General features: G+C 47.4%; 1 protein-coding gene across 2 annotated transcripts in view; it reads left to right on the top strand.

The window, feature by feature from the left end:
• The window catches only part of HERC3 (HECT and RLD domain containing E3 ubiquitin protein ligase 3), a 61,593-nt gene extending 50,435 nt beyond the window's left edge, over window positions 1-11,158 (top strand). Inside the window, exons 21-25 of one of the 2 annotated variants that reach the window (XM_081959541.1) lie at window positions 3,574-3,640; window positions 5,155-5,237; window positions 6,639-6,822; window positions 7,471-7,573; window positions 8,809-11,158. In XM_081959541.1, the coding sequence (XP_081815667.1) occupies window positions 3,574-3,640; window positions 5,155-5,237; window positions 6,639-6,822; window positions 7,471-7,573; window positions 8,809-9,017 (646 nt within the window). In that variant the 3' untranslated portion in view covers window positions 9,018-11,158. Of the gene's footprint in view, window positions 1-3,573; window positions 3,641-5,141; window positions 5,238-6,638; window positions 6,823-7,470; window positions 7,574-8,808 lie in introns of those variants that run through there. The other variant, XM_081959542.1, reaches the window with a different exon arrangement.
• Window positions 11,159-11,613: the final 455 nt, after the last annotated feature.

Below are 11,613 nucleotides of genomic sequence, written 5' to 3' on the forward strand. Positions count from 1 at the left end.
TAAGGGCGATGAAACGCCTTAGGAGACGCCTGGAGAGTAAGTGGAGATCCTCCCGCTCCGAAGCTGACCGAACACAGGTAAGAGCCTACATAAGGACCTACCTTGTGGCAATAAGAGTGGCCAAACGGCAGTATTGTGCCACTCTTATAGCGTCCGCAGAGAACCGCCCTGCCGCCCTGTTTCGGGTGACCCGCTCCCTTCTGTCACAGGAGCAGCGGGACCCCCCATTGCAGGGCAGGGCAGAGGAATTTGGAGAGTTCCTGCAGGATAAAATCGATCATATCCGGAGAGGTTGGACCCACTCCAGTGCTCCAGTGGGGACATCCGAGACTAGTCTTGAGAGACCATGCTGGGAGGAGTTTGACCCTGTTGTCATCGAAGATTTGGACAGGTTGCGCGGGCGACTGCGGGCCACCACATGTTTACTGGACCCGTGTCCCTCCTGGTTGGTGCTGGCCTCCTGGGAGGGCTCACGAGGCTGGCTACTGGGACTGGTGAACGCTTCGTTGGGGGAGGGCCTGATGCCGGCCGCCTTGAAAGAGGCGGTGGTCAGGCCCCTGCTCAAGAAGCCTTCTCTGGACCCAAAGGAGCTAGCAAATTATCGTCCTGTCTCCAACCTTCCTTTTTTAGCGAAGGTTGTTGAGAGTGTGGTGGCTCAACAGTTTCCGCGCCACCTGGAGGAAGCTGATTATCTAGACCCGCGCCAGTCCGGCTTCCGACCCGGTCACAGCACGGAGACGGCCTTGGTCGCGTTGGTGGATGATCTCTGGAGGGCAAAGGATGGGGGTTGTTCCTCCATCCTTGTCCTATTAGATCTCTCGGCGGCCTTCGATACCATCGACCATGGTATCCTATTGCGCCGGCTGGAGGGGTTGGGGGTTGGAGGCACCGTGCTACGGTGGTTCCGCTCCTACCTCTCTGGCCGGACGCAATGTGTGTTGACGGGGGAGCAGAGGTCGACCGCAAGGCCCCTCATCTGTGGGGTCCCACAGGGGTCGATCCTCTCGCCTCTCCTGTTCAACATATATATGAAGCCGCTGGGCGAGATCATCCGTGGTTTTGGGGTGAGTTACCATCTGTACGCTGATGATACTCAGTTGTACATTTCTACCCCAAACCACCCCAATGAGGCTGTCGAAGTGATGGCCCGGTGTCTGGAAGCCGTACGGGTCTGGATGGATGACAACAGGCTCAGGCTCAACCCCTCCAAGACAGAGTGGCTGTGGTTCCCGGCTTCCCGATTCAATCAGCATATTCCATCGCTGACCATCGGGGATGAGCAATTAGCCCCGGTGGAAGGGGCGCGCAACTTGGGCATCCTCCTTGACGATCGGCTGACCTTAGAAGATCACGTGGCGGCCGTGGCAAGGGGGGCGTTCCACCAGGTTCGCCTGGTGCGCCAGTTGCGGCCCCTTTTGGACCGGGAGGCCTTGCGCACAGTCACTCACGCGCTGGTGACGTCCCGCCTGGACTACTGTAACGCTCTCTACATGGGGCTCCCCTTGAGGTGCGCCCGGAGACTGCAGTTGGTCCAGAATGCAGCCGCGCGGGTTATTATGGGGAGATCGAGATTCTCCCATATAACACCTATCCTGCGCGAGCTGCACTGGCTTCCTGTGGCCTACCGGGTGCGCTTCAAGGTATTGGTTACCATCTTCAAAGCGCTCCATGGCACAGGGCCCAGTTACCTGCGGGATCGCGTCCTGCCCCATACATCCCTGCGACCCATTCGCTCACACAGAGAGGGGCTACTCCGGGTGCCGTCCTCTAGAGAGTGCCAGAGGGCGGTGCCCAGGAGTAGGGCCTTCTCTGTGGTGGGCCCTACCCTTTGGAATGACCTCCCCCCAGACATCCGGACAACAACCGACCTTCGCTCCTTCCGTATGAAGCTGAAGACCTACCTGTTTTGTCAAGCCGGCCTGGCATAACGTTACAATCTTGCCACCCCAGGTCATTTTATAATGGGAAATTTTGTTTTTTAAAGTTTTTAGAGTTTAATATTTTTGGGGTTTTAAATTTTGTAAGTATGCTTATTTATGGACTTATTTTTACCTCCTCTGCACGATATATGGTGCTATCTTGATTATTGCTCTGTACGTCGCCCCGAGTCCCTGTGGGGAGAGGGGGCGACTAATAAGTTCAATAAAATAAATAAATAAATAAAATAAATCTGAATTTTGATCACATGATCATGCGGAGGCTGGAAAGGTGTTAAGCGGGAAAAACGGTCATAAATCACTTTTTCCAATGCATGCAACGTTGAATAGTCACTAAATGATCTGTGGTAAGTGGAGGACTATCTGTAGGAAAGATAGTGGATGAAGAATGAGGAGACTCAGGTTCTAGTCTGCCATGGATAGGCTCACTGGTCGAGTTTGGCCTAATCTCACCCATCGAGTTTGGCCTAATCTCACCCGTCGAGTTTGGCCTAATCTCACCCGTCGAATTTGGCCTAATCTCACCCGTCGAGTTTGGCCTAATTTCACCCGTCGAGTTTGGCCTAATCTCACCCGTCCAGTTTGGCCTAATCTCACCCATCCAGTTTGGCCTAATCTCACCTGTCCAGTTTGGCCTAATCTCACCCGTCCAGTTTGGCCTAATCTCACCCGTCGAGTTTGGTCTAATCTCACCCGTCGAGTTTGGCCTAATCTCACCTGCCCAGTTTGGCTGAATCTCACCCATCCAGTTTGCCCTAATCTCACCCGTCCAGTTTGGCCTAATCTCACCCGTCCAGTTTGGCCTAATCTCACCCGTCCAGTTTGGCCTAATCTCACCTGTCGAGTTTGGCCTAATCTCACCTGCCCAGTTTGGCTGAATCTCACCCGTCCAGTTTGGCCTAATCTCACCTGTCCAGTTTGGTCTAATCTCACCCGTCCAGTTTGGCCTAATCTCACCCGTCCAGTTTGGCCTAATCTCACCCGTCCAGTTTGGCCTAATCTCACCCGTCCAGTTTGGCCTAATCTCACCCGTCCAGTTTGGTCTAATCTCACCCGTCGAGTTTGGCCTAATCTCACCTGCCCAGTTTGGCTGAATCTCACCCGTCCAGTTTGCCCTAATCTCACCCGTCCAGTTTGGCCTAATCTCACCCGTCCAGTTTGGCCTAATCTCACTCGTCCAGTTTGGCCTAATCTCACCTGTCGAGTTTGGCCTAATCTCACCTGCCCAGTTTGGCTGAATCTCACCCGTCCAGTTTGGCCTAATCTCACCTGTCCAGTTTGGTCTAATCTCACCCGTCCAGTTTGGCCTAATCTCACCCATCCAGTTTGGCCTAATCTGACCCATCCAGTTTGGCCTAATCTCACCCGTCCAGTTTGGCCTAATCTCACCCGTCCAGTTTGGCCTAATCTCACCCGTCCAGTTTGGCCCAATGTACCTTACTAAGCGTGAGGAAAAACAAGAGGGATCCATTTGACAAACATGGTGTTTACTAATGACTGTAGAAATGTCGTTGGTGGGGCAAAATTCACAGCAAATATCACTTAACAACAGAAATTTTTGGCTCAAAATTTAATAGTTAAAGCAACCAGTAAATTCCTCCCTTTTTCTTCCTGTTATTTTTATCCTTCTGTTTAGGAGCCTCCAAGAGCTTTTAGATTATCCTGGAGAAGACATTGAAGAAACATTCTGCCTCTCCTTTACAGTAAGGACAATTCATAGCCACTTTTTGTGTTTGTGAAAGCTTAAAGAATGCCAGCTCTTCAAAGCAATATTAGTTCCACATTGGTTGGAAATAAGAGCTTTTCTACACGCTGCTCTTCCATTTCCAGGAAATACACATCAATAGAAGATGACCTCTCTTAAAGCTCAGATTCGGAGGCATTAGGGGATATTTGTGCATTTGGGATATAGCAAAAAAGACTTTGGATAAATATATTGCTGAAAAGTTGTATCCTTCTTCCTAGTGTAGTTTTTCTTCTCAGCCCTATATCTCCTAACACTCTATTTTTGGATCCTTTCAACTGCAAGTCTGAAAATAAATGGAGTTCATAGGTGGTATTCAGCAGGTTCTGACCAATTCTGGAGAACCGATAGCAGAAATATCGAGTAGTTCGGAGAACCGGTAAATGCCACTTCTGACTGGCCACACCCCCATCTATTCACTGCCTCCCGAGTCTCAGCTGATCGGGAGGGAATGGGGATTTTGCAGTATCCTTCCCCTGCCACGCCCACCAAGCCACGCCACGCCACACCCAACAAGCCATGCTCACAGAACTGGTAGCAAAAAAATTTGAGTCCCACCACTGATGGAGTTGATCGGTTGTTGTGTTGGAGTATAAGAGGCAGATTCTGACTGGAGAGAAAAATGTCTCAACTGTAGAACGTCCTAAGGGTGCTTTTTTCAAGAGGCAACTGGACTTTCTTCTTTGAAGACGTTTCGCTTCTCATCCAAGCGAAAAGTCTTCAAAGAAAAACCAGAAAGTCCAGTTGCCTTTTGAAAAAAGCACCTTTGGGACAACCATGACCTGGATGACTGAGAATCTCCATGGACCTTTAGCTACAACTGTAGAACATGTTTAACCAACCATCTAAATTTTCCAGCAGGTTCTGGATGGCCTTCTGTTTAGGACTTTAATTTGGATTCCTGTACTAAGCAGAAGGTTGAACTTCATAGGTTGGATAGTCTCTTCTAGTTCTTTAATTCATGTTCATGGATGCAAGTTTTGTAAGTCCTCATTCTACTTTCTCACACTGGATTATCACAAAGCGAAAAAAAGAGACAGAGGCAACCTGGAAACTTTATTAATCTGAAAGTATCTCAGAACCTACCTATCCTATCCCCATCTTTCCTAAATGGGCACTCTCTAAAAATGTTGACTGCCATCCTGAAAATTCAAGATTGAATAAATAGCTGAGAATTCTGGGACTTTTAATACATCTGCAGAATTTTCAGGTTTCAAAAATTAGTCCTACAGATTTTGGAATGAATTGTATACTTAGTTGTTTCAAAGATGACACTTCCTTAACCCTAGTATGTCAGATTAGAAATTGTCATTTGCAATAAAACAAGACTTTCTTACATTAGGCATGTTGGAAAGACAAAAAAGGTTTTGTTTAAAATGTGTCCCTGGTGGAAAATAATAATACTGATGCTGTTGCTCAAGAGATAAAAGAATAATGCAGCTTTGCCATTGTTTGTTTGGGTTGGAAATACAGATATGCAAAGAAAGTTATGGAGTAGTGGAGCAGAAAAATCTTGTTCCTGATGGAGACAAAATACCTGTGCAGAACAATAACAGGTAAGTGTTGGGTAATGATAAAGTTGAAGAAAGTTAAATGATTGAATCTGAATGATTCCCTGAATGATTTTGGATCCTTCACCATGAGGCCAACAGCTTCAGTTTAGAATTCTTAAGAGTATCAAATTTGCCTAATCAGATAGGAAGGTGTGCATCTAAAAATGAAATTTAAGGAAAAAAGAGCCACGAGGAAACATGTTTCAAGTCGATAATTAATCGATGATACGATGATGATATCTAAGAAAGACCAGGTTCTATTCTTTGCTTCTGCCCTCCTTCATTATCTCAGATTTTGCTCCGTCCAAGGGGACATGGAAGGATGGAGGAAGGAAATGGAAGGAAAGGAATCTGTGCATATTTTACTCAGCTAGTCGTTGCTGACTACAGGGGGCAGCGCTCATCTCCATTTCAAGCCTGTTGAGCCAGCACAGTCTGAAAACATTTCCGCTGACGTGTGGCCAGCATGACATTGAAGAGCGCTGTTTCCTCCCCACAGAAGTGGTACCCGTTTATCTACTCGCATTTGCGTACTTTCAAAGTGCAAGATGGGCAGGAGTTAGGCAAAGACAGGTGCTCACCCATTGTGCAACACTCAGGTCTTGAACCTGGGCTGTCAGCTTTCTAGTCAACAAGCCCAGCGTCTTAACCACTGAGCTATCGCGCCGCCTGTATCAGACGCTGATACATGGATTCAAGCTTCTGTTCTTTCTAGCGCATATTGTATTCTGCTGCATTTTCAGATTTCCACAGAACACACTTGTTCGACTTTGTGCCCTCCAGCCGTGCCAGATTGGCATTTATAACAGATAGTAGGCATTGTCAGATTGGAGAAACCTGATCCCATCTAATCTCCCCCTTTCAATCCAGCCAGATTGAAAGAATAGGTCATGTAGTAGATGCACGCAGGAGAGGGGGGGGGGGGGGAGGAGACTAGCCACAATTTAAAGAGATAACATTTCAGCAAAATGGCATCCTTTAAAAAATCTTTCACACCGCTTGTTTAGCTTACTTTGGCTGATAAAACTAAGGGGTGAAAAATTAGGCTGCACCTCTATTGCAGTTCCCATGAACTGCGAGTTGGTAGCCATATCTAGCCGACAATATTTTATTTATTGTTGACCTCCTCCATGCATATGTATATGTTTATGTACTGTTTATATTTGTATATTTTATGTGTTTTTAATTGTACGCCGCCCCGAGTCCTTCTGGAGAGGGTGCGGCTAATCAAATAAAATTTGATTTGATTTGATATCGGCACAAATGCTCCCTCAAGACTCTCTATAGAAGCATTAGATTCCTGCTCAACAAAGGATCATTTCTATTTGGAGAGAAATAAGTTGTAGCAAGTCCAACAACCTGTAGGATAAATAAAGAAACATGATACTCCTTCTAATCCCCCAGACAGGAATTTGTGGATGCCTACGTGAATTACGTCTTCAACGTGTCAGTGCACGAGTGGTACACCGCTTTCTCAAGTGGCTTCTTGAAGGTGTGTGGTGGGAAGGTGCTTGAACTCTTCCAGCCTACTGAGCTGAGGGCCATGATCGTGGGAAGTAGCAAATACAACTGGAAGGAGCTGGAAGAGGTTAGTGGGCTCTTTACCAATCCCACCCAGATGATGATGATGATGATGATGATGATGATGATGATGATTATTATTATAATACTTTATTCATTAAACATGAAACTCAGTCAACTGAACATTCAAAAATGCATCACAAATACCAGTGACTGGTGCTAATGGTTGATACGGTTTGCTGCCAGCATTCAAGGTATCAACCAAGTACCCTCTTAAAATATAAGATGTTCCGAGTAGCGCAGTTTTTTGCAGTTCTGCTGCTGTTATTGCAGGAAGCTGCAATTTGTTGATGTATCTTATAAAATTCTTGGACATGGTACCAAGTGCCCCCAATGACAATGGGTATCACTGTTACATGTTTCATCCATAATCGGGTAGTTTCTTTTTGTTCGACTCTGGCATCTCCTGGTACTGCGATGATGATGATGATGATTTGGTTAATCTTTGGTGAGAGTCACAGCCTTTGGGGCTGGTTGGTAGCTCAACAGCTCGAGTCCTAACCAAGGACCTAGGAACTGTTAAGGTAACGTCGGGGGATATAAGCTGTTCCAAGTAGGGTGGTTTTTTATAAAATCAGAATGTTGTTGTTGTTGTTATTATTATTATTTTCTTCTTGCTCCTAAACAACATGTTGCATTTGTATCTATTTTACAGAGTGCAAGTTACAAGGGAGATTATTCAGCTACACACCCGACTGTACAAATGTTCTGGGAAACATTTCATGAATTCCCTTTAGAAAAGAAGAAGAAATTTCTTTGTAAGTATTTATGTAGAACGATAACTATTCTCTTCATCTGAGACCCAATTCAGACTGGTGATTCTCTCATTGAGGTTTGGCAACATAACACAGAAGATAGATTTCTACCATGTAACGGGCAATTCTTCTAGCTTCATGATGGCGAACCTATGGCAAGCATGCCAGAGGTGGAACGCAGAGCCCTCTCTGGGCATTCATGCTGTCTCCAGCTGCTCTTCTGGTTTCCAGCGGGCACATGCACACTGGCAATTTGGTCTTTGCGGGTGCCAGAGCCCCTGAAAATGCCCCCCATGGCCTGAAAATGCCCCCCAAACACCCCAAAAATAGGCATCTGTGCGCCAGCTAGCTGGTCTTTGTGTTTCAGGTGCTCTGGCACATGAGAAGACCAGCTGACTGGCATTCATGCGCATGCTGGAAACTTGAAGACCAGCTCTTCGAGTTTCTGGCGCTCTGGTGCCCACATGTTCTGGTTTGGGCACTAGGTGGCTCTTCTTTTTGTGAAGAAAATGTAAGAAAAATGCTTAGACAACTCTCCTGCTCCTCCATGTAGAAAAGTAGCAATGAGAAACTTTGTGAGACTGCTGGTTTTCTTCTTGCTTGAATTTTTTTTCAATGGTAGATTACCGTATTTTTTTATAGTATAAGACGCACCTTTTTCCCTCAAAAAAGAGGCTGAAAATCTGGGTGTGTCTTACAAACTGAATACAGCATTTTTTGCCTCCCGAAACTCCGCCCCTTCACCAAAATGGCTGTGCATACCCTTTAGGAGGCTTTCAGAGAGCTCCTAGGGGCTGGGGAGGGCACATTTACCCCCCCCCCCCCCGCAACCCTCAGGAGCACTCTATAAGCTTCCCAATGCCCTTTTTTGACAAAAACAGGCCTGTTTTTACAAAAAATGTGTTGTTTTTTGCTCGATTTTGCCTCCCCATCCCCCCCCCCAGGAACACTGTACAAGCCTCCTAAGGGCTATTCATACCCTTTAAAAGGGGGGGGGGGATTTTCGCGAAAAATGGGCCGTTTTGGGGAGGTTTGCAAAGTACAAAAACTTTTTTTTTTTTAATTTGCCTCTTCAAAACCTTGGTGCGTCTTATGCTCCGAAAAATGCGGTATTTTAAAAGAGGGCAGATTCTCAGATTTGAATGGAGGCAGTGGGGAGAGTGGTTGTTTTCTGCAGGTGTCGTTTGGTTGATGACTTTCCGAGGTGATTTTTTTTTCTGCTCGTGTCCCTCCGACAGTGTTCCTGACTGGCAGTGACCGTATCCCCATCTACGGCATGTCCAGTTTACGCATGATCATTCAGTCCACCTCCAGTGACGAGCGGTACCTGCCGGTGGCCCACACCTGCTACAACCTCCTGGACCTGCCCAAGTACAGCAGTAAAGAAGCCCTGAGCACGCGTCTGACTCAAGCCATCGACCACTACGAGGGCTTCAGCTTGGCCTGAGCACCACCACCCCCAACAGAGACCATTTGAAACTGAAAGAAAACTCTTGTCTTGTTCTTCCTTTTGTAGGGAAATGCGACACGTTGCTCAGGGAAGCCAGGGAAGGAGGGGGGACTGGCGAGAAAGAGAGGAAAAAGGACACTGAAAAAAATCTATTGATGTTTCTCGGGGTTTTAACGTTCACAGTTTTAACCTATCTCTTAAATCAGGGGTGTCAAACTTGATTTCATTGAGGGCTGCATTGGGTTTGGGTTTGACCTCAGGGTACTGGTGGGTTCCGGCTGGTACGGCCCGGTACGGGTGTACCGGTAGTAGCTGGGAGCAGCTGACAGCGTAATGGTATGGTGGCTCATTTGGCCCACCCTCCCACCCACGTTCTATGCCAGTTTTTAAAGCAACCGGCCAATTGCGCATACTGTGGGTCGCTTGCGTGACTTCCGACAAGCAGCTGGGTGTCTCAGGGGCGGTGGAGTGCGCTTGCGTGCACAGTGCGTGTGCAGTGCGTGTGCATGAAAGGACGTGCTGCCCCATGAGAACTGTACCGGTAGCATTGGGGAAAGGAACCCACCACTACCTCAGGGATAGGTGTGGCCAGTTTGACATCACTTGTGTTGGGGGCGCCTGCCAGCGAAAACAAGCTCCCAAGCTCCGTTTTCGGCTATGACTGCCTCCTGCAACCTTCTCCAGTGAAAACGGACCTCGTGAAGGCCTGTTTCCAGGGGTGGGGTGGGTGGGTGGGCCAGATCTAAGCATCCTGCAGGCTGGATCCAGCCTCCTGGCCTTGAGTTTGACACCCCTGTCTTAAATCTTATTTTATGTTTATTGGATGACTTATTTTGGTTTAAACCAGTCTCTCTCTCTTTCTCTCTCTCTCTCTCTCTCTCTCTCTCTCTCTCTCTCTCTCTCTCTCTCTCCCTCCCTCCCTCCCTCCCTCTCTCTCTCCCCCCTTCCCTCTCCCTCCCTCTCTCCCCCCTTCTCTAAAGTCTGGGAAATTACCTTTATATTCCTATGGCATCTCCATCTTTTTCGAAAAGTAGATCCTGCCCTACTATGAATTTCTTTTTCACCTCTGTGACTGTGACTTCCTTTCCGTTTCCTTCTCCACCAGCTCAGAAGTTCCCTCTTCGCTCACAGACCTGCTTTCTCAGCTCCAGGGATAATTTCTTCACGCCTCGAAGGCACCGAGGTTGTTATTGGAAGAGAGGTGACAGGAAATGAAAAACGGAGACGTTTCTCTCCTTTGCAGAATTTCTCCATTTCCTAGAGTCTGCAGAAAACGATCATTGAGGTTAAATCTTCTGAGCTTTCTGTTTCACCTCACAGCTTCCTTTCTGAGAGCTTGCGAGGCAGCAGAGATCATGTAGAATTGGATTACGGGATCTGAATACTTTGCCTTTGGGTTAATTGTTCAAAGGAGAATTAGTGTTTCTGTGCGGTGTTTTTTTTAATTTCCCTCTAGGAATGGGAATTTCACAGAATAGTCCAGGGGTGTCAAACTTGATTTCATCAGGGTTGTGTTTGACCTCAGGAGGGCCAGGGTGGGCGTGGCCAACTCAACGTCACTTGTATCGGGAGCACCTGTGGTGGCCAAGTGCTAAAGCATGACTTCCCTCAGACCCTCCCTCTCATTATTTCTTTCCTTCCTTCTTTCCTTTTTCCTTTCCTCTTCATTCTCTTTTCTTCTTCCTTCCCCTCTTTCCTTTTTCCTTCCTTGCTCTCTTCCCATCTTTCCTTCTTTGTCTTTCCTTTCCCTTTCTCCTTTCCTGTCCCTTCTTGGATGCTCAAATATAAAAGGAAAAATATTTCTCTTTTTATTTTGTTTTTAGTTTGTTTTGCTAGCCCTCTGCCAGGGAAAACGGAGCTTGGGGGGGGGGCAAGTTCCATTTTGCTGGCAGATGGTTGCAGGAGGCTGTCGCGGCCAAAAACAGAGCCCAGGAGGACCGCACACCATTTTTACTGGCAGAGGCGCAGTAGAGTGGTTCTTTGTGTTGTATTCTCGGAGCGTCCACCAGCAGGTGGCGCTAGAGGAGGCCTGTCCACGCGCGCCCAGGATTGGTCGTTTTAAACAGGTTCCAGGGCGGCACGAGCATCAAGCCCCTATTGGCTACCGGCTTGACAGCTGGAGAGCATCAAGCCCCTATTGGCTACCGGCTTGACAGCTGGAGAATATAAATAGCTGTCAACCGGCTTTCAGTTCAGTTCAGTTACTAAGTTGAATAAATCAGTTACTGTTACTGGTTGTCTGTCAGTTATTACTGATACTTAATACTGGCGACGAGGACGGGCGGATCCAACCCAGCAAAACAAGTTACAATGACAACTTCATCGATGTTCGCCCCATTTCGTGTGGAGGCAGAAACCTGGGAGGCGTTTGTGGAAAGGTTTGAATGTTTCCTCCTGGCACACGACTTAACAAGCCTTTCCCTGGAGAGGAAAAGAGGCATATTTTTAAACTACTGTGGACCAGAGATGTTCGCTACTGCCAGAGCTCTCTCAGCTCCCACCCCTGTACACACGGTGCCTTGGGAAACATTAATGGCAAAATTAAAAACACATTATGAACCGGCACCTTCACGTTTTGCAAGGCGACAAGATT

This window comes from Natrix helvetica, assembly GCF_964273705.1.
Source record: "Natrix helvetica genome assembly, chromosome: 7".
NCBI lineage: Eukaryota > Metazoa > Chordata > Lepidosauria > Squamata > Natricidae > Natrix > Natrix helvetica.